This window comes from Lampetra planeri, chromosome 42 (genome assembly GCF_965212315.1).
Source record: "Lampetra planeri chromosome 42, kcLamPlan1.2.h2, whole genome shotgun sequence".
In the NCBI taxonomy this organism is placed as follows: domain Eukaryota; kingdom Metazoa; phylum Chordata; class Hyperoartia; order Petromyzontiformes; family Petromyzontidae; genus Lampetra; species Lampetra planeri.
Window position 1 is genome coordinate 1,059,329 of NC_136148.1, and position 22,936 is coordinate 1,082,264.

Genomic DNA, 22,936 nt, shown 5'->3' on the forward strand with positions numbered 1-22,936 from the left:
CGTGGAGGAGGCATCCACACTATACCCCCACTACAAGCGACCTACCGCCAAATCCCCCGTGGTGAATCCATTTACACTTCTGGCCGGAGAGCCTGGGGGAATTTATGAAACTCTCAGCGTAGTTTCTATTGCCACGACGAGAGATCGAGCTGGCCGACCTCTGGATCACACGTCCAGCGTGTGAGAACCAATAGCCGATGGCTGCAGCTTCCCCATTCTAAGTGGTATCCTGTGGGCAATAGAGCGATGTGCAATCCCACAATTGAGTGATTTTGCAGGTGGCGGTGGTGGGGATTGGCGGGGGCGGTTATCAAATGCCGCACGTTTATAAATGTCATTGACGTCGCGATGTTTCGTGTTCCTATCCAAGTCCTGGCCACGAGCTTCCAAGTACGCACGCAGGAACCAGGTTGGCGGGTAATGCATTCCACTGCTGCCGTTGCAGATGCGGGGAAAAGACTCCCGATTCTGGCAATGTCATCCGACCACCGAGTTGTATCCGATCAAACAGGAGACTTCCATCTTGATTTGAAGCTGTCGTGACTGCAGGAATCCATACTCTTTGGTTCTTTTGGTAAAGTCACGTAGTTAGAAATAAATTAAAATAAAACAAATCACGACGTTTCGATTGCAACACAAGCAATCATCAGGTGGGAAAACCACTTCAGCAAAAATAAAACATTCTTGCTGTGGTTTTCACACCTGATGATGATTGCTTGTGTTGTAATCGAACCGTCGTGATTTGTTTTATTTTAATTAATTTCTAACTACGTGACTTTACCGAAAGAACCTAAGAGTATGAAGACTTCCATCCTAGCCGTGGGAGGCCTAATTTTGTCCTTCCCCAACACCTCCGCTTCGCATGGTTGGCTAAGTACGGTGGAGAAAGCAGTTCAACCTACCTACATACAAGCGCCATTCCCAGTGGTCCCCGGCTGTGGAGGAGGGGGACGTGAGCTACGTACATGACGTCATAACCTGGAGTTAACCCGCAGTTATGACGCCACGGCAAGAGCCTAAACTTTGAGACACGCTTGCACAAGTCCTTTATTTCAGCACCAAGACCAGAATCAACAGTGGCTACGACACTGCAACTTGTGAATTTATTAAGATCGTCAAGTTATGAGTGAAGTAAACATAGTTGAAGAGTGGCGAAGCATAATCAAACAGCCCCCACGACCTCATCCAGCAGTGGATTGGCAAAAGGGGTTGCGTACAAACGCATGGTGACAGTGTTTAACAAACGGTCAATGAATGGAGAATGGTTCATTAATGGACTTCCAAGTGAACCACTTAAAATAACATGAGCACAAGCCCTCTAAATTGAGTGTAATATCCACAGAATTAGGTACACACCACGAAATAAGTGCACACGGGTAGTGTAGTACGCATAGCTAATTAGGTACACACCACTTCATTAAGTGCATATGGTAAGTGTGGAATGCACAGCTAATTAAGTACGCACCGCTAGTTAGGTGCACATAGCCAGCGCAGTACGCGCCAATATCGATACACAGCACAGCGCGAGTGTGCGGGGCGCTCACATGAGCCACGGGTTGTCCAGCACGGCCACGCCGGCCGCCACGCCGCCGTCCGCATGTTCCAGGCTCTTGGTGCGCAGCAGGTGGCCTCCGCAGTCGTTGAGCACCATCGCACCGCCCTGCCTGCAACACACCGTGGCGAGATGTTGACTACCTCGCCTGGTATACAGGAGGTCGTGGGTTCGATCCCGACTCTGACGCCCGCTGTGCATTTGGGGTTTGCGTGTGTCTCTCTCTCATCATCATGGTGGCTAGAAGATGTTAACTCCCTCGCTTGGTATACAGGAGGTTGTGGGTTCGATCCCGACCCCGATGCCTGCTGTGTATCTGGAGTTTGCGTCTCTCTCTCACTGTCATCGCGTGGATTTTTCTCTGGGTCCTCAGGTTTTTTTCCTCCACATTTAGAACCAACAACAAGCGTTGAGATTATTTGGCTGCTGTAATTATCCACGTAAGCTACTTTGTTGAGCTATCACTTTTGAAAAAGAGCTATATAACTCAGTGGGGGCCTTACCTGGTAAAATAAAAAAAAGTGTAGTTTTAGTTTACACAAGCGGCAGCACCGTGGGCAACGGCGTCACTCGCCGCCCCCGCTCAGCTCGCCAAGGACCATTGCCAGTGATGCACGAGGGTGAATGCATGGCGATGGTCCATAGCGATCATGAGTGGCCTAGACCGACGGAGTTCCGTCTTAGCCATAAAATAATATTTAATGAAGCATTGATCGGTCTCCTGCAGGGTTCTTCAACTGTATTTTCAAATCTGCCTTATGTTCGTGAACATAAGGCAGATTTGAAACACGGTAGGACCAATACTTCTGCCGTGGCTGATCATTCTTTTAATGCGGCCGGCTCACGCGAAATTGATTTCCCTAAGACGATGGTACTTTGCAAGCCGACTGGCTATCAACAAAGAATCGTTCATGAAGCTATCCATATATACAGACACAGACACAATTTCAACCGAGAGGAAGGTTATAGACTCAGCAATCATTAGAAAGATGTCATCAACCACTTTGGGTCATGACTTGACTTGTGTTTTCTTGTCAATCAACCTCCACCATCAGCAGTGTGGTGTGTGGAGCGGGGTGCAGGGATTTCCTGGCGGCCCTTTGCTGCATTGGCATTGCTGCTGCATTGGCATTGCTGCTGCATTGGCATTGCTGCTGCATTGGCATTGCTGCTGCATTGGCATTGCTGCTGCATTGGCATTGCTGCTGCATTGGCATTGCTGCTGCATTGGCATTGCTGCTGCATTGGCATTGCTGCTGCATTGGCATTGTTGCTGCATTGGCATTGTTGCTGCATTGGCATTGTTGCTGGATTGGCATTGCTGCTGCATTGGCATTGCTGCTGCATTGGCATTGCTGCTGCATTGGCATTGTTGCTGGATTGGCATTGCTGCTGCATTGGCATTGCTGCTGCATTGGCATTGTTGCTGCATTGGCATTGTTGCTGGATTGGCATTGCTGCTGCATTGGCATTGCTGCTGCATTGGCATTGCTGCTGCATTGGCATTGTTGCTGGATTGGCATTGCTGCTGCATTGGCATTGCTGCTGCATTGGCATTGCTGCTGCATTGGCATTGCTGCTGCATTGGCATTGCTGCTGGATTGCCATTGCTGCCCTGCCCATACTCCTGGTGCTGCTGATACATTTGGGCTACGCCCATCTCCAAACCTTTATAAACAGTTTGCCTTTAGAGGCTAACGCCTTTTCCTGATGACAACCGCTTGTGTTGCGATCGAAACGTCGTGATATTTTTATTCACTTAATTTTTATTCTAATTTGTTTCCATCTACGTCTTCGGATTTGGACAACTCAATTTTTCACAATAGAAAATTATGCTGGATTTATTGCCGGCGACAGCCGCCTTAAAACTGCGTCGGCCCATCACAGCTCCAACTGCTTGCGGAGGGAGTGACGCGCGCCAGAGCACGATACCGCGCCGCGTGGCCCATACCTGACGTAGATGCCGAACATGCCGAGCTCGCTCACGCAGTCGAGCGGCGCCAGCGGGAAGCCGGAGCGCACCAGCACGTTCCTCACGGCCAGCGGGCGCACCTTGTCCATGAGAATGTACGCCGTGCGCTCCGGGCTGTGCCCGATCCTGCCCAGCAGCTCCGTGATGTCGTCGCCAAAAATGTTATTCCCTGCGAGACCCGGCAAGGAGATTCATAGTTTTGCACGATATGATACGATAATAACAATAATAACTAAGTTTTATATTGCATAATACGTGGCAAATGAATCTCACAACGCTGTACAATAATTATATGCATAATTCCATTCAGGGCCAAATCCTATCTATTTCAATTATCAAAGTAAATAACCTTCACAAAATATAAATGAATACATACATGAAGAAATGGCATGAAAACAAAAGGCATAAACAACAAACAAGTTATCCCAACAGAGGTACAGAAAATGACGCCTGGCACGAATGTTTAGACATTTACCATCGTGATACCACCACGATTATCGCGATATCAGTGTTCCAAAAATGTGTACTTGTATAGTTTTTATTGTGGGTTACTTTACTTCTAAGTAAGAATAAAGATGTATGTTGAACTTCTTTTGCACCGTACGTAGCCAACCGTGCTAATCGGAGATGAACATTCTTCAACTGAAGTTCAATCAACATAAGCCTGTCATAAGCCTTGCAACTTTACCATTGGAAATGCACATGCCATCAGTTACACCAATATATTTAAACAATTCAATGACCTGCGAAAATCATGATGTCGTATAATTGCTATGCGATCATTTACTCTGAAAAACATTTCGCAAAGCACTAATTTAATAGCTATTAATTGACAAAATTTAATTCCTGAGTTTGTTATATCACATATATTTTGTCAGTAACTAAAGTATGAAACAGACGTAAAACAACCGATGATATGAGCAAAAGGGACGATACAATTAACGTGGATTTTATATCGCTCGATAAATCGTGGCATCGCCACGTCGCCGCGAGCCTACTTGCCGTGCGTTACAAGCGGAGGGCGATTCAAGACGGGGGAAGACGGGGGACAATGGGGGAGATGAGGGGAGAAGGGGGGAGACAGGGGACAATGGTGGGGGGAGATGTGGGGGGCACACAGGGGAGAATATGGGGGGGGAGACAGGGGGGAAGACAGGGGGAAGGGGACAGGGGGGAGACAGAGGAAAATGGGGGGAGATAGGGTGGAGACAGGAGGGAGACAGGGGGGAGACAGGGGGGAGACAGGAGGGAGACAGGGGGGAGACAGGAGGGAGACAGGGGGGAGACGGGGGTTAGACGGGGAAGACGGAGGGGAGTCCGGGATGCACGAGAGTGGCACAGTTACTGACCTCCACCTTCACGCTCCGGCTTCAACACAAAGCGGTGAGGATCCGCCATCGCCAAAGCCACCGTTCGGTCGCCCTCCTCGTTCTGGAACAAAACCCGTGCCACCACAGGTGAACAGGGTAATGGTTCTGCTGCGGATCGCCACCCCACTACCTGACAACTTTAATAATTGGCTGTGTCTGGTGGAGGAGTGCGTACGACACAGATTTTAACCATGTGATCTGACCCGAAGATATATTTAGAATCATGCCGGTCACGAAAGCCTACACAACAAAACGTGACTGCGCATTCTGTGCCAAGTGATTTATTTTGGGGACCCCTCAAAAACCGAATAGAAAAATCGCGCTGCGAAAAAGTTAAAATCTTAACGGCGCACAAAGTAACGCCGCTTCTTCGCTCGCCGCGTCTCCACGCTGCACGGAAACGTCGCAAACTCCACACCGATCGAGTCAATCAAATGCGTGCATTTATAAAAAGTTAACTTATCCCTTTGAAGCAACATGTGTTTTAATGTGACATTCTTCTTCTTCTTATTAGTATTGTTACGTTTGTTTACTCGTGAAAGCTTTTTCAGGAGGCTCCTGCCAAGTTTTTTCAGTGGGGGGCGATGCCTGAGTATGGATACCGGGGTAATTTATGAAACTGTTGAGCAGTCAAACATTAAAATGACAAGCTGTAAATAGACTAAATTTAGTCTTCGTGGAAACGAGGTGGTTTTGTTAGGGAAATGGATACACAGCGGCACGCTGTGGCCTGAGTTAGCCCAAAATATCGAGGACAGGACATGCTCTCCGTATTCCCTGTTGCTCAATACATCAGAGTGCTTTTTAGAAGTTGAGGTCTGCACGCTTGTTGGCAAGGCCGTGTGCCCCAGGGTACGTTTCCCTGTATGTCGAGTCATGAGAAACCGCGGCAGTCAAAGGACTTCCATTTCATTTCATGGGTGCCTCCTTCTCAGTCTGTGGGTTGTTTACCCGTAACCATTGTGAATTCGTCAGCACCACGATCATTAGCCAGGGTCAAGCCACTGCTGGGTGAGGGCCTTCGCTTGAGCTTACGGCCACCTCTCACCATCCAGCCAAGTAAAAATTCCCCTCTCTTCACCCGCGACCTCGTCGTGTTGCAACGACGATCATCATCGGCCCGGGCCTTCGTGTGAATTGCGCCCCGGTGCACACAGACTCGAGCACCTCTCCTCCAAGTCGATCCTCCTTTAATCACGCTGACATTTATTATCGCGAGTTATCCATCACTCGTGCGCTACCCGACACACGCTCGCTTTATGACAAACACTCCACCGTTAAGACGCGAGCGGAAAGAGAGCGAGCGGCGCGATTGGCAGGCGTCGCCGCGTGCGCCATCGTACCATGTCGAGGGAGTAGAGACCGGCGAAGGTGCTGCGGATTCGCGCCACCGCCGCGGGGTCCGTCACAAAGCGCTCGACGCAGCCGGGCTGCGCCAGCACCTGCTGCACCTTCTTGGTGCCGGCCAGGTGCGTGGCGATGTCGGGGCACGTGATGGCGCGCGACCGGTCCAGCAGCTCGCGCGCCTCCCAGTCCTGCGGCACCGACGGTCGACAACTCAGGCGGTGGCATCGACGCGCGTCCTCCTCCGCTTGGTTCGAATGAACAACGCTCAGCGATGGGTCACCGACCGACGATGGTTATTCAGCTCGCGACGGCTCGCACGAGCCAGACTGACGTCCGGATCAAATGACCGACACGCAATGCCCCATCGTGAACTTTCGTGATTGCTGGTAAATGAGATATCGGAACGTTTTATGTCAACAATCAGACAAAGAGGAACAGCAACACGTGGATTGCGTCCCTGGCGTTCGTCGTAGTTCTTGGTGCTGGACTCGGTTTGTTTGGTCGTGGGCTGTGCTGCAGGGTCGCTCTCTCTCCTCTTTGCCGCGTTTCCCTGACATGACAAACCTCCCTTTTACCTTCGTGTAGTTGTTGCATTGAGATTGTATATGAATTAAAAAGTGTCCTTGTTGCACCCAATAACCACGCATCTAGCACCCGCATGTGAAGTTTATCATTGGGACACATGTGCATGCATTTGCAAATCATAGGAAAGGCAAGCCTTAGTGAACCCCTGACCTTAGGTCCAGAGTAATTGTTGGGCGCGTAACCAGATCGGTAGTAGACCACCGCGATCTCCGTCCCGTTCCTTACACCGCACACACACGGAACACACACAGGACAGACAGAACACACACAGAACATACATGTGAGGACACACGTCAACTCATACGTGAACTCATACGGAACACACACACACACGTGAACACACATGTGAATTAACAAGAAACACACGTGAACACACGTGAACACCACACGTGAACTCACACGTCAAATCACACGGAATACACGTGAACTCACACGGGACACACACTGACACGCTCGGGACACACACGGAACACACACGGAACATACACAGAACACACACGCAAACTCACACGGAACACACAAGTGAACTCGAGCTGAAGGAGTCGAGCAGGTGTGTGTGGAGAATTTAGCCCTGGTCAGGCCGCATAACGATTCTTTGCGCAATGTTTGCTTACACGTGCAGGGTGCGGTCGGGAAGTAGCGACGCCTGCTTCGTCACGTCCCCGAATGTCTTGCGCAGCACCTTGATGCCTCTGGTTGGCACACCGAAGCCGCAGGGCGATGGGCGACACCAGGCACGGCACCGCACACAACACGGACAGTACAAGCCCACAGTTCATTTGTCAATCGACCGCTGGATGAGGGCATCACCGCATCATGGTGAGCCGTGGGAGTTATCCGACCGCATTTCATGGCACCAAGTTGGAGAACGTGGTGAGCATAGATGAGGAGGGCATACAAGTATAGTATAAAAACCTCTAGAGGGGCTATATAGAGCTCCCTCTAGTGGAAGCCCTGTTGCCAGCAGCACATAATAAGTCACAGAGCTTGCAGTGAGTGTGTAGAGATGCACCGTGCGTGGGTGTGTGAGAAGTGTACATTGATTACCATATAAATCACCCAACCGGCAATGGATACCCATTCATTTATATGCATCCATTAATCCCCCCCCTGCCCCCACTGTTGCTCAAGAAGGGCTCACAAGTGACGTCATCACATCAACCCCTCTATTTAAGGAACGAAACAGGAGGATTTCTCCACAAACCTGGCTGTCGCCTGATGAAGCTAGTTGGAATTACTGGCGAAACATCATACTAAGATTGTGAATGTTGTGGCTTTGCTCTCCAACACACCGGTGTGCTGTACTAGCAACGAATTGGCCACGTTCTGTTTACGTGACAAACCTTACTAATTGGTTGTTTTGGGTGGTGGCGGGTTTAACGACACATTTATATATTGACGCGATCTGACCCAACAAACCTCTATTATGGAGGTGCCTTACCGTTTCCACAGGGCGTACTCGACACAACGCTGGTCAAATATATTCCTGCAGTCGGTCTCCACGAGGAACATCACCGCGGCCCTGCGGGGCAGCACAAGAGCGGCGCGCCACGTGGGTCATGGCGAGGGCGCGTGGCCACAGCGTGAACCTCGCTCGCCGCGTGTCCCGTCCGGAGATAGATTCCACGAGAGCCAAGCCTCCGGCCGTGGCCGCGTCACCCTGCGTGACGCGGGTGTCGCGCGTCGGGGAGGGAGGGGGGCGGTGACGCGGCCATGCGGCAGTGTGTTCGACGCTTGTTGCGGATGTTCGCCGTTCGAATTAGGCAGGCCACTCCGCTTACGACTGTGGGTGCATTAACCGTAATACACCATGCAGGTGCCACGGACTTCACGGTGTACGTTAAAGATCCCACGATGTCATTGAAAACCATTCGGGCCTTTGCATGGCAGTATCGTGGACAAAATGTAAAAAAGACGCTGCAAATTACTCAATTGGGATTACACGAAGCAACATTGCCGGCAGGATACCACGTGAAATGGGAATGCTGCAAGCGTGTAAAGATCAGCGCACACTGGACCTGCGATCCAGGTCACCGGTTCCATCTCTCGATACGCCAGTAGAAACGATGGCGCAAGTTTTTTAAACCACCTCTTGCCTCTGCCCACCCAGGAGTGTGAATGAGTCCAGGTCGCATGTGGTGGGGTAAGGGGTAGGCACTCCCCATCTTTTCTCGCACGTCTGAATCACAGCGTGGAAGAGTAGTCCGATAATCCTCTGGAGGGGGCTCTCACAGCGCTCCCTTTCTTTAAGTTGCGGCCCTTCCGCCAGGAGTGGCCCACGTGGACAATTGCAGGGCTACTCCTTTACCATCACCACTTTAAATTCGGCAGCGCTGGCAAGTGAGCGGGTGAGGGCGCGTCAGGATTTACTTGGGCTCGCCGTACAGCTCCCAGGCCACCGCGATGCCCCTGCCAAGCTCCTCGGCCGGGCTATTGCTGGGGACCTCCACGCCTTCCCCGGGTGTCCCCAGCAGCCTCAGCACATGCCTGCGTAACACAGGGACACCACGGACACCACGGACACACGGCTCGGATTTTTGTGCGGGCGAGTGGCACCCGAAAGAGAAAGGTGCCGCAGCAACCCGTCACAAGGAGTCATGAGGCTATGAGTGAATCATCCGGCATGTACCCGATCTCGGAGCATCTCGGGAAGATATTCAGAATAGGGAAATGCAGCAAACGTCACCGGTGTACTATGGTATGCTCCCACGCGTATGCTCCCACCTTCACCAACCCGTGCTGACCAGCGTGGTGAAGGGTGGGCAAATAACCACTATGAGCCGTAAACCATGCGGAGACCCTCATCCAGCAGTGGAATGACAAAGGTCTGTGCATTGCACATATGTCACCGGAGGAAAAGGTCGCGGAACGCATCAAAGATACTACCCGTCTCTTCGCCAATACGTACGCCATAACAAACCCAACGCGCAATCAGCACACACCAATTCGGCCGCTTTATTTTGGGAAAGGCCCATTGAGCTCCGAAGCTCTTTTTCAATTGTGACCCAGGCAATGTGGCCATCTTCAAGCAAACCGACCACACTGCTCGTCCATTGGCCAATCGCTGCCACGGCAAACGCTGCGCCGGCGTTGGCTCACCTGTGCAGGTCCGGCGTGCTGCACGACAAGCCTCCGAAACTGGCGGCGAACGTGTTTGTCTCGATCTGCTTCAGCGACGTCGCGCCGTCGGCATGCAAGTCGAACATATAGTCCGACCGGTTGAGGCCCAGCACGATCGGCTGTGAACGAAGCGCACAGTGAAGACACTCAGGACTACTGCGTAAGGGTACACTGCCTGGAGTGTCCAACAACGTCGAGGGGTAGCCGCGTGCCAACTCGACGAAGGAGCGCTGTACCATGGGTGGCTTTTCTTTCACCGCCGTTCACCAACTAACCCAAACGCTGCGTCGGGTGTTGTCTTGTCATTAGCAACGATCAATCCACTGCTGGATGAAGGCCTCCCTTCAAGCTGTCGCCTTGTGTCAAGATCGCGTGGTACAACGATCCATCCGGCAACTGCGCAAGAGCTGCTTTCATAGCTCCATCTCTGCGGTGCACCTCCTGTTGAGTGCGTTGCCTCTTCATTGGTCGCCACGTCATCGTTTGTCTAGACCACCACCATCAACCCTTCCAGTGACATGTCCTGCCCAAGCCCACACTTTTATCAACAGCCAAAGTCACGAACTTGTGTATGTTCTCTAATCCCACACGTTCCCCTTTCTATCATTCATTGCAATTCCAAGCATGCATCTCTTTCGAGTTATTAATACATTAACGTGACTTGGTATGACATACAGGCAATCCGCAGTTTACGTGCTTTTGTGGTACACCATTTAGGAATAATGCACGCTTTGTATTCAGACGTCATCCGCAACGCGACGTACACCACACTCGCCTGGCACCGCGACCTAATGGCGTTGCCAGCAGCCAGTTCGGTACGATAAGTAGTGCGCTACAGTGTACAGCGTCTCGCCGCGTCGACACCATCGCTCTTCCCTTCGTCTCCACAATGCAACTCCGCGGTAGTTACAAGTAAGTAATACTGTATTTTTTCATTTTTATTTTAGAGGAAGTATATTAGAGTTTCCATGGTTTTCTTTTTAATTTAAAGTATTATAATGTGTGTACATGTATTGTACCGATATAGGCCGGAATAATATAGGCGATTTTGTCTGAGCGTGTGAGTAAAATCCCCTAACCCCCTCCTTTACGAATATTTATTATGGGAAAATTGCTTTTGACACACGCGATTTTGAAATACGTGCGCTTTTCCAGGAACGCATCTATCGCGTATATCAAGGAGTGCCTGTGTGGACAATCGCAATAAATATGGACAATTACAAGGTGGGAGACACACTCAGACATAGTTTGACATCATAATTGATTGACGTGGAATTTCACTATCATTAACTGAGAAATGCAGGGCTTTAAAATAGTACGTGTAGTGCCATACAACTGCTCACTACGTAGCATCGCGCTGGTTGCTGGCAGAGAAGGGGATCTGCAGTTGCAGCAGCCCTGACTGACAGCAGGTCACGTGATAAGCCAGAAAAAGGGATGTAGGAAAAAGGTGACAGAGGGGGCATATGAGGGAAGCCCGGGAACCAACTAGTAGGTTCTAGAAAGGGGGCGTGGCGGAGCGAGGCCACGCTGGGAGGATAAAAGGGGGCCCCAAGCGGGAGCTCGGGGCTGTCGCCTGGAGTGGGATCCCCTCGTCGTGCTGCTGGAGTCTTCGCCGCCATCTTCACCGTCTCGGCGTCGTCAGTCGGGCAGTCTGCCAGCTGCCCTGGCCGGGAGCTGTAGCTACTCTGTGTGGACTGTGAAGGCTGTTAATAAATAGAGTGCCTCCTACTCTCAGCCTAAATCACCAACACAGCGTAATTGGTAACTATTTAGCGATTCATTGTGCCTGGAAGCAACAGCAACCCGGGATGCTTTACTCTGAATCAGTTGTGGTTCACTTTTGCATGCGCTGCCAGTTGTAAAATGAAATATGTAAAATAAACACCAACTTTTGTGATGTTTTCATCCAGCAATCGCTGGAAAATTCTGAAGACATTCGCCGAGAATTCATCCGAGTCCACCGTGCTGAAATCAAAACACCGCGTGCGCGTGTCAGCAGCAAGCACACATCACAGCAACAAGCACGCATCACACGTGGCATTCTCACACAACTGCACCAAAACCCCCGTCTGAATGGGGAGGGCTGGCCACACATTACTTCAGGCCATTACCATAAGTCCAAATTAGAGAGAATCCGTGTGTCCCATGACAGATCTGGAAACGCCGACTCGACCATCGGCCACATTCAAGATGAGCCAGCACAAGGCCCTCATGGCACGGGTGGCTTTACCACCTGGCTATTTGCAGTGCCAAGCTGGAACCAAACCATATACGGCTCGACTCGCACGATATTTGAATATGGCCTGGGGCCACGCCGTCCGCTTGTATGACATTAGTGCATCATGAGGTTAATAACATCACCCCGCTATCTGCACACATCTCAAATCGTCTATTGCATGTCACGTAAGTCGCATGGCTCGGTTTCTGCAGTAGAAAACCAACCTGGCACCTCCCAAGCCATGCTGGTTTGGCTTGGCATCGATCCCGGCACAGCTCAGTTGTGCCAGTCGAAAAGAGCTAATCGTAAATCATCACTGCGAAGTCTTAACATTCAGTGAAGGCAATGAAGAAATTAATTGCACACAATTTGAAACATTTCCTTTATAGTTAATCTGGACACAAGACTTATAAACTACTGTTATGTTGGCCAAACAAAAACAGCAGTCTCGCTACGAAAACAAATTCTCCATTTGGAAAACAAGTGTTTAAATTACAGCAGCCTTCGCGGGTATATTTTCGGCTATATCGCATTTTCAAGATGCTAACGCGACCATATGTTCGAGGAGAACATATATCGTCAACACCCTTGTTCACTCTAAAAATAATGTGGGAGAAAAAAAAGCCCCCACCAAGGATCAGTGCATTCAGTCCCCAAACTGTGGCCTCAGAAAACCTCAACGGGACATCTCGCAACCGGCAGGCACCCGAGGGCTCGAGTTGCAGCCCACACGGCACACGAATGTAATTCGTATTTAACGACGGCCCACACTTGCGGCGTCCAGGAATATCCACGACGGGTGCCCATTGATTACTTAAAGTGGAAGGTAAAGGTGCAGCCCTGCCAATGGAAGGGCCTCTGCCAGGAGGAAGCTCTGGAGGAAGGCCCCTCTAGAGCATATTTTGGCCTACTCTTCGCACTGGCCAAGACGTCTTGGAAGAGCAAAGGTGGGAGTAGCCACACTTTACTGCACTATCACACATGACCTTCCGATTGACGAAATGTGGTGTACCTATAAATATTTATAACCGCTGGGTCGACAGAGGCGTTGAAGGGAGGTTTACAAAACATAAGTGTCCATGGTTTATAAAACATGTCCATCTGTGCCACGAGATCAAATTTACTCGAAATCTCTGGATTGCAAGTCCAGTTTGTTACCCATTATACCACAGCAGCAGCAGTTATTGTCCAATGCGTGGAAACGCACAGCACATCCAAAGTTAATGCTCACACCAGACACGCGTGGCCAGCGTGACGCAGGCCGTCACGCCTTTGTGCTGAACATTTGACCGCACTGGCAGAGATTTCACTTGTAATCCCCGTCTGACATGGCACATGCCTGGACAGCTATGGGATGCATGCGATTATCTGAATTGTTGAAATTAAATCAGCGTAACATTTTACATTAAGGGATGCCGCCATGGTGTAATGGTTAGTAGGGCGCTGGACTTGCAATCCAGAGGTCATCGTTAAAAATCGCTCTCCCATCTCGGCAGTTGAAATAATGGTGCAGATCAATCTATTAAATTATCCCACCTCTGTCCACCCAGCAGTATAAATGGGAACACCGCAGCGAGTTGATTGGTGGGGTAAAATGTGGGTACCCTCATCTCTTCCAAGACGTCTGGCCAATGTGAAAGAGTAGGCCAATTACTCTGGCGCTCTTTATTGTGCAGGCCCCTTCCACCAGCAGTGGCGTGAGCAGGAAATGACAGGAAGAGGTGGGGGTTGGGCTGGGGGGCATTCTGGGTGTTTTGGGGGGGGTGCTCTGAAAAATATTCCACGAGATATTAAGCCCTGAATGCAAGAACTATTCTCCTTCTCGCGTCTATGTGGCATTATAGACGCGAGAAGGCATTGCAGATAACCAGAGGAGAGCGCTGAACCAACCGGCATGCTTACCTCTTCAACGTCTCCTGAAGAAACGCGTGGTCCTGACTCACGCGGTCTATGAGCAGGTTAAAGTCGCACTGCACCTCCATGGCCTGCTGGAAGAGCGCCGTGGGGACGACCGATGGGAACAGGGTGAAGGGCACGAACAGCACACGCTGAAGGCCAGGGGGGCGCGTGGGCAGAAAGAAACACACACGCCAGCAAGTCATTGTACGGCACACACACAGCGAGTGTTAACCACCCAGCACTCGGCGGGCACGATCACAAACTCTGCATGGCACGGCTCGACTGGTTAGGCAACGCCAAATTTGGGCCTTTGCCGCAATGCACACTTGGCAATGTAATACGTATGCAACAGGAATGGTGCGTCCCTGCAATTGCGTGCTCTTGTAAGGGATGTCAGGGAGTAGGAATGGAGATGGACAGTGGGTTAGGGGGCATGGAGAGGATTCCCGCCCAGAAAGAGTGGGGGGGGGGGGGGCAGTGGAGTGGGGAACAGTGGAAGGGGTGAGCAGCAATCGCGAGGAGATACCGGAGGGGGGCATTGGGGGGCTCGGGGCATTGGGGGGCTCGGGGCATTGGGGGGCTCGGGGCATTGGGGGGCTCGGGGCATTGGGGGGCTCGGGGCATTGGGGGGCTCGGGGCATTGGGGGGCTCGGGGCATTGAGGGGCTCGGGGCATTGGGGGGCTCGGGGCATTGGGGGGCTCGGGGCATTGGGGGGCTCGGGGCATTCTGGCGGGTAACGGATTGGGCAAGTGTGGACTGGGGACCTCCCCCCACCCCCCCAACCTCGTGTGGAAGTGGTCAGGATCATTCTTTGGTTCTTTCGGTAAAGTCACGTATTAAGATAAAAAAATTAATTAAATACTAGCATACCGCAATAAAAGACATTTGCCATTTATTGCGATATGCTAGTATTTAATTTAATTTATTATTTTATCTTAATACGTGACTTTACCGAAAGAACCAAAGAATAATTCCTGCAGTCACGAAAGCTCCAAATTAAGTTTGGTCAGGATCAGTGTTGTAGTCATGTTGCACCAAGCCCCATTCGGACGCATGAGCTTAACCTCCTCTGGAATGCCGTTCCCGCGCTGATAATCACCTCCGACTCGTTGGGGGTTTCGGGCGTTCTCATGGCGATGCCCCTGTGAAAGGCAAAGTCCTTGGCCGCCTCGGCCAGGCAGTTGAGCAGAGCGATGTCCCGCACCACGTCCACAGGCACCGAGCACAGCGCCTCCATCTCTCGAGCCGCACGCTGCTGACACAACGCACGCGAGCGAGCGTCATTCCCAATTACCTCTGCGGAGGTGTTCACGGTTGCACTGTCTGGATTATCCGACGGGTTTGTTTCGGGTTGTAACACCGCCTGTCGATTCTCACGACGTTCAGATGTTTCGCTCCGCGTGCTGGAAGCTTCTTCTTATTCAGTGATGATTGTCAGTTCCTAAAAAAGGCTGGAGCGAGTTGTCAGACATCGTCCAGAACAACACATCCCGAAAACAAACGCTACAACTGTTGGGGCAAGTGCTGCGAGCATAGCACCCACAAACCCTGCCATGAAACACGAAGGGGCTGACGATGTGGCACCTTCGCCTCCCCGCAGATGATTTTGACGCACCGCACCAGGTACACATTTTAAGGCCGAGGTGACCTAGGAGTGGCTCCAAACTGGTTAAGATTATAACGAGCCACCATAGTTAGCCGTGGCCGGGAATTTAACTGCGGGTCGCAGGTTGTTCATGGCAGTGCGCTAACCAGTGGGCCACCACTCCTCCAACACACGGGCATTGAAGATCCTGTAGCGCATTTCACGGAGCTGCGATGACAGCGTGAGGATGAACGAAGTGGTGAGGGACCAGGTACAAGACGAGGCTGCTGATAGGGAGAAGAGGAAGGGTATTAGGATCAATGTTGTAGTCTATGGGCTCGTGATGATGTATATACAGCAGGATGATGCAGTGTAAACTATGCAGTCTATGGGCTCGTGATGATGTATATACAGCAGGATGATGCAGTGTAAACAATGTAGTCTATGGGCTCGTGATGATGTATATACAGCAGGATGATGCAGTGTAAACAATGTAGTCTATGGGCTCGTGATGATGTATATACAGCAGGATGATGCAGTGTAAACTATGTAGTCTATGGGCTCGTGATGATGTATATACAGCAGGATGATGCAGTGTAAACAATGTAGTCTATGGGCTAGTGATGATGTATATACAGCAGGATGATGCAGTGTAAACTATGTAGTCTATGGGCTAGTGATGACTTTACCGGTCCACGGTGCTCCTCTCGTCTCCACGTGACTTTGGAGTTCCACCCTCGAGCCCGATTGGCTGCACCGCCCCACGTGACTCTAATCTCCGCGATCGTGATTGGCTAATTGCCCTCTCAGCCGCTTCCAATTCCCCTTCTCTCGCCTCCTCCCCTCCCTCCTCCCCGCGGAAATTATCGCGCAAACAAATCCCTCACTGTGAGTCGCCTGGCACGAAAACAACAACAACCACAACAACAACCACCACCTTCTGTTGGGCACGAATGTCGCCTGAACAGATTGTCGGGGCAGAGCGCCGTCACTGCTCCCCGGTGCCACGGCTCGCGTTTAACATCGGAGCCCAACGCGCTCTTGAATAAAAACCCAAACGAGCCTTAACTCTTAGGTTTTTTTCAGTAAAGTCACGTAGGTAAAAATAAAAATAAATAATAAAAATAATATTAATAATAATGGAAATGATTTTATTTCTATTAATAATACAAATAATATAAACAATGATAGAAAATATTTTATTTCTAATGTTTTTATTTCTACTTACGTGACTTTACCGAAAAACCCTAAGAGTATGCATCCTTGCAGTCACGAAAGCTTCAAATCTAGAACCAAACGAGCCTTGGCTGAAACAACCCCGCCTCTTCTTTGAATGCCAAATCGATCAAAGTCGGCCACTGACCACCACCACCAAGTCACGTGCACTTTTTGCTATGGGCGCGAACTCCAGCACTTGGAGAATGAATGAGGGCACACCACTTACACATCCAATAAGCGTGATACGTGATTCAACACTCCATTTGTTCTAAATATTTCTTACCCAATGTTCGCACTCTTAAATGAATACTAAATGTTGCATCAACAAATGTGTAAGTTGCGTCCCGCTTTGATGTTGTATTTTAACTTACTGATGTCCCATGAAGACGGGCCATTGCGCAAAACGTCACGGATTAAATAATGTTTACTTTAAAGGCAGTATTGTGAACAAATGTGTTGAATTTTTATTTAAAGCTTTCGTGACTGCAGGGATTACTTTTTGGTTCTTTCGGTAAAGTCACGTAGAAAGAAAATAAATTAAAGAACGTAATCAACCAAGCTATGCGTTAATTGTGTGTTGACCGACTCTCTGTGTTGCATTGCATTACATTTACAAATTTTACTAAGTTTGTTTTATCTCTGCTTGTGTGTCTGTCTGTGTGTCTCCGTGTCTGTGTTTTGACTCTTTCTCAAATTTAGCAATCTTTGGAAGAACGTAATCAACCAGGTAGAGTGTTGACTGTTATGTTAGCCGACTAGCTGTGTTGTATTGCATTATATTTCTACGTTTACAAGGTTTGAAGTTTTCGTGACTGCAAGGATCCATACTCTTTGGTTCTTTCGGTAAAGTTACGTAGGTGAAAAATAAAAGATACAAATAAAAAATAGAAAAAAAAATTCCTTGCTGTGGTTGTCACACCTGATGATGATTGCTTGTGTTGCAATCGAAACGTCGTGATATATTTATTTTATTTATTATTTTATTTCTACGTGACTTTACCGGTGCCACGGAGCAACTCGGCAAGCGCCGCGACTCTCCCCTGGCCCCGACACTGATCACACGCACGCAGCGCACCCACGGAGTGTCCTGGCGGGGGATTGCCTGGCACATCGGGTTTCAATCCGAAGGGCCTCTAGAGGGAAAGTTCCGCGGTTTCCCGGCGCCAGGAGATTGGCCGACCCTCGCAGGACGGGTTATATTGCGGTGCCCCTAAATTGGCTTAACATTGTATAGGCGCAGAAAGAAAAGGTTCACTGGACCAACAGCAATAAGTTATTCACGACATTGGCGGGGGGGGGGGAATATTAAGCAAGAAGAGCATGAGGTCAGGAGAATCGCAGCGCCACTGCCGCCCTCCCCCCATTTCGGCCCTCATACCGAATACACACTCGCAGGGTATGTGTTCGCCAGCCAGACGCCCTTCCAGATACCCAGCAATGAGGGACAATGGATGGCCGGCGCCGCCACCGCGGCACTCGACGGAGGACACGGTAACAGGGGGGTGGTAACCAGAGGTAGGCGCACGGTTGGTCGCGCGTTACAAACGCCATCGCGGCCCTTGGAAATGGGGGGATTAGGCCACGGAAGGGATAGAAAACGAGCGACGGCGCAGGTAAGCGCGCACGATTGGCTGGGCGGCGCGACGTCACCCTGGGCCTTGAAGTTTAGGGAATAAAAAGAGTGGCCCGGGACGATTTTCGCTCTCTTGTCTTCAACCTCTGGGCCGTCAAGACCCACTCCCTGCCGTCCTGCCGCTCGCAACATCAGTGTGATGCCAGCGAGTGCTGCTACGAGGCAGCGGTAGGTAAAGTTTCCTCTCGTCCTTCTACCTCCGACTCTCACAGCGTCCGTGCGACGCCGTGAGTACAGCTTCGAGGTACATGGTAGGACGTTTGAGTGACTGGGTACGCAGGCAGAGTTAGGCTAAGTTCTTCTCGCGAAATATTCCCCCAGGTAGTGGGTATTTGCACCGCGAATAAAAGTTAGCACAGAGCATCGGTGTGGTGTCGGTAATTTGCGTGTGGAGCGACGCGTTGCGAGAGGAGTGAACGCGGAGCCGCAGCGTGTGCGCGCGTGTTAGGACATAATCGCCCGCAGGTGTGGGTGCGGTCGTGCGGCTGTGCGCCGCGTTGGGTGAGTGGTGGTGTACACGGGCGAGTGCGGAGTAACCCCGTGCGGCGGTGAGCCAGCAGTCTCGCCATGTCCCCCAGAGAGGGCACTAGCGCGGGGGGGAGGCCGACAGGAGCCGACCGATGCGGTGGAGGAGGGAGCGGAAGGGGCGAACGTTGCGCCCCACCTGCCCAGCGAGGGCGGTGGGGCGTACGTCGTCCCCCACAACATTTAAAATACGTTGCCAACAGACAGCAGGGCGTACATATCAATGGTTGTACTGTACTATGACCTCAACGTCTACGCTGCCAACTTACACCAACCCGCACCAGCGTGGTGAAGTATGGTCTAACAAACAACCCCCTATGACTCACGCGGCATTCGGAGGCTCTCATCCAGCAGTAGATTCCCTCCATCTGGCCCCTTGACTCTTCCCCCTTAATACAAAGCCACGTGCAAGTTGAGACTTCACAATTAGCTCTGTCAAGGGAACCCTCTCCTGAGTCTCGAGACTTTTGTTTCAGGATGTTGCTGCTGCTGTTTACATGGGGGGGGGGGGGGGGGTGTTTGTCCGATTAAAAATTAACGCGAGTTTGGCTTCAGGTGTGTTGCAACCCAGAGGAACCCCACGCAATGTGAGCTGACGCCCAAAGCACGCCACACAGATAGGTTAAAGAAAACAAATCCATTGCTGTACTCATACCTGTCAACCCCTTATCAGTGCCCTACCTTGTTACACACCAATTCAGACCTTAGTGGTCACCCCGTGCCCATTACAAATCTCAACCTTCATCCTACAAAGTCCCATCACAAGGGAGAAACACAAACATAGAGACACAATACAAATGTGTTTGCCCGCACTGAAACGGCTGTACGCCGTACGGAGCTGAAAACTCGATTTCCCTGTACAAGAATACGGGGTAAACCAAATGGGTTGACAGGTATGTGTACCGTACTTGGAATGCCCCGGTCACCCATCTATTCGGCCCATGCGTACACATGAACTCAACTTCGTTTGAGATTCTACACAAACTAAAGGGTGGCCCGAGGTGTGTGTTCCACAGCTCAATGAGACTTCGCGTTTAAAAACCCCCACGGCGCATCGTTCACTCTCACCTCGCAGCCCACGGCAAGCTGAGACAACGTGTGGAGGAGGAGGGACGTGAATGCAGGACAACGCGGGCGCGGAGCGGGGATGAACGCAGAGTCCGTGGCGGGTTTGTCCAACACAGCAGCAGCAGCAGCCGGGGCCCCCGGGTGTCTGCGGAGTGAGAGGAGAGAGCGAGAGGAGGGTGACGAAGAGTTGTGCGAGCGACTTTGCCCGTGGCAGAGAGAGAGAGAGTTTACACGCGGGGGCGGTCCCCTGCTCAATGTTCACACCCAGAGGAGCCGCCCACCAGCAGCAGCAGCACCCCACCCCGTGGGGTCAAGAGGTCGCCCCACTCAGCCTGCACGTGGAGTCTTCACGCAGCAGCTTGCGGACATTGCAGCGTCATCTTGCTGTCGACCCATACGGCTTCACCCTGTGTTCGTGTACGGCGTACGGACGTTTTCAATACGGGCAAAATTGATGTTTTTGTCTGTGTTTCTCGCTTGTGATGGGACTTTGTAGGATGAAGGTTGAGATTTGTAAGGGCACGGGGTGACCAATCAGGTCTGAGTTGGTGTGTGATCAGCTAGGAGGGACTGATGATGGTTTGCGACAGGAATGCAGAGTCAACATGACTAAGCAGTTCTGTAAGTGAACGTGGGAGCAGTTTAGTATTTAGAAATGTTGGTACGAGTTGAGTCGCTTCAAGTAGTAATTCGTTTTTTTTCCCCGTTCCAGAGACATCCCACCCTCCTGACACCGTGGCGTTGTGGATTGTGAAGGTAGCAGCAGGATGTTACTGAGTGGGGATGACGTTGCCATATTCTCTGTATTCGAAGAATTAACACAGCATCCATAAACTAACAGCAACTCCATACTCACTCAGCACCCATATGGGGCAGTATAGACTCACATCGCACTCATAACTAACACAAAGACAAAGATCTCCCCCGTATAGCCTTAACAGACTGTAGGGGCAAGTGCTGTTTGCGAGCACCTATAAAGGCCGGCACGGCACACGAGGGGGTGGGTGGACAGCACCACGCCCGGCCGCCTTTGTCTCCCTAGTGGCGATGTTTACACCGCACCAGGTACTCATTTGAGGCTGAGTCGACCTAGGGGAGGCCCAGAACCGGTTCAGACAATCGTCACTGGTGTTGGCTGTGAGCGGGAATCGGACTCGTGTCGCTGGGTTTTCAGCGCTAACCGCTACACTACCGCCCCCAGACTAACACAGCAACCCCATAGACTGGCATGGAGACTCACACAGCACTCACGTTTAGCAGCCGTAATGACGCAACACCCATAGCCTCGCGTCATCTGACCGCCAGGGGGCAGCACAGACCCACACGGCACTCAGACTCATACAGAACCCACAGACGAACACGGCTGCCATACTCACACAACCACCCATACACACACGCACCCATGGACTAATACAGGACCCATCGACTCACACGGTACTCATAGGCTGACAAAACAACCACCGCCGTTTGCCACTAAGTGGCGGTAACACCACCACGGTGCTTGTGCCAGGCCAGGTGCACTCCGAGGCCACGTGAAGTGTCGAATGCCCGCTGGCAGGTAACGGAACAGGCCCAGGTGCCATGAGTTGACTGAGTGAGATGACTGGAAGATGCACCACCACCTGTGCTTCCCACTGTCAACTTTCTGCGTTTTAACCGCATGGCGCTCCGCTCGTTGTTGTGAGCGTCGCCCCTCCACCCTCCGTTGTTGCTAGAAGGCGACTGCCTCCAACTGCCCAGTAGCGTCCTTCACGAGCCTCCTCCACAGAGGCCGATCTTGACACCGCTGGTACCGGTCATCGGAATTTCCACTCAGATTCACATCCTCCTGTACCACATCACTCCATCTCTTCTCTAGCCCGTGCCACGCCCGTTTAGCCCCCTCTATCCGGCCAAACAGAAGCTGCTTGGGCATGCGGTGGCTGGGCATGCGAGATACATGACCTCAGCCATGCTCACACACCAGAAGCCATAATCACACACCACTAGTCATAGACTCACACAACATCCATCCACTCACCCATACAAATACCGAGGAGCCATTTAAATTCACAAGACCTATATTCTTAGGTTTTTTCGGTAAAGTCACGTAGGTAAAACATCAAAATTAATGAAAATAAAATAAAATAAAACAAAAAATCACGACGTTTCGGAGGCAACACAAGTCTCCGTCATCAGGTGGGACCGTCACAGCCGAATTAGCTGCATCAAGTGAGGCAATGATTCAAGATGTAATCCCTTATAAGCAAGTTGAAGGGGGGAGGAGAGGGGGGGGGGGGAGCTCATCACCTGATGACGGAGACTTGTGTTGCCTCCGAAACGTCGTGATTTTTTGTTTTATTTTATTTTCATTAATTTTGATGTTTTACCTACGTGACTTTACCGAAAAAACCTAAGAATATGATTCCTTGCAGTCACGAAAGCTTCAAATCTAGAATTCACAAGACTTATAGACACAGTACATACCACCCAGAGACAAAGATACGGTCTACACAGGCGTAGTGTAACAGCGCCACCTGTTGTCCAGCAAAGGCAACTGCGGTGGACGAGCGTACACACGCCAGTAGTAAGCATCTACACGGCTGTGTGTCGGCAGGGCGGATGAACTGGGGCAAGGGTCATGGAAGACCCCATCTGCAAGCCCCTGGAACCCGCTAGTGGGTTCGAGAAGGGAGGCGCGGCCAGGGTGTAGCCACGTGGGGTAGCATAAAAGCAGCTGAGAGTGGGAGCTCGTGGCTACCGGTTCTGGGAAGTGGACTCGTCTCATCGTCTTCGCCGCCTTTGTCGCTGCCGTCTTCGCGAGATGTTGCGTGGTCGGAGAGTTGTTGGCTGTCTCGGTC

General features: G+C 51.1%; 1 protein-coding gene across 4 annotated transcripts; it reads right to left on the bottom strand.

Annotated features, from left to right (window-relative positions):
• Nucleotides 1-1,029: 1,029 nt before the first annotated feature.
• On the bottom strand, nucleotides 1,030-20,355 carry GSS (glutathione synthetase). Of its 4 annotated transcripts, none has more exons than XM_078613719.1 (13): nucleotides 20,097-20,355; nucleotides 15,167-15,319; nucleotides 14,070-14,215; nucleotides 11,839-11,914; nucleotides 9,926-10,065; nucleotides 9,197-9,313; nucleotides 8,268-8,348; nucleotides 7,441-7,518; nucleotides 6,977-7,046; nucleotides 6,238-6,429; nucleotides 4,874-4,955; nucleotides 3,504-3,693; nucleotides 1,030-1,664 (listed from the first exon to the last, which is right to left on the bottom strand). In XM_078613719.1, exons 2-13 carry the CDS (start codon nucleotides 15,302-15,304, stop codon nucleotides 1,541-1,543), a joined length of 1,434 nt encoding a protein of 477 aa, XP_078469845.1. In that variant the 5' UTR covers nucleotides 15,305-15,319; nucleotides 20,097-20,355; the 3' UTR covers nucleotides 1,030-1,540. The 4 variants fall into 4 exon arrangements, with proteins under 4 accessions (XP_078469845.1, XP_078469847.1, XP_078469848.1 ...); XM_078613721.1 differs by having other exon boundaries at nucleotides 15,167-15,322; XM_078613722.1 differs by lacking the exon at nucleotides 20,097-20,355 and adding an exon at nucleotides 16,342-16,502.
• Between the last annotated feature and the right edge of the window lie 2,581 nt (nucleotides 20,356-22,936).

What these genes read in the sequence shown, in the direction of transcription:
- GSS (XM_078613718.1), bottom strand. Translation starts at nt 15,852, where the DNA reads ATGCCCGTGTGTTGGAGGAGTGGTGGCCCACTG. An exon ending in CTTCAGGAGACGTTGAAGAG is followed by an intron (nt 11,915 to 14,069) that starts GTAAGCATGCCG and finishes TTTTGATTTCAG; the next exon opens with CACGGTGGACTCGGATGAAT. An exon ending in GCCGGAGCGTGAAGGTGGAG is followed by an intron (nt 3,694 to 4,873) that starts GTCAGTAACTGT and finishes CGGGTCTCGCAG; the next exon opens with GGAATAACATTTTTGGCGAC.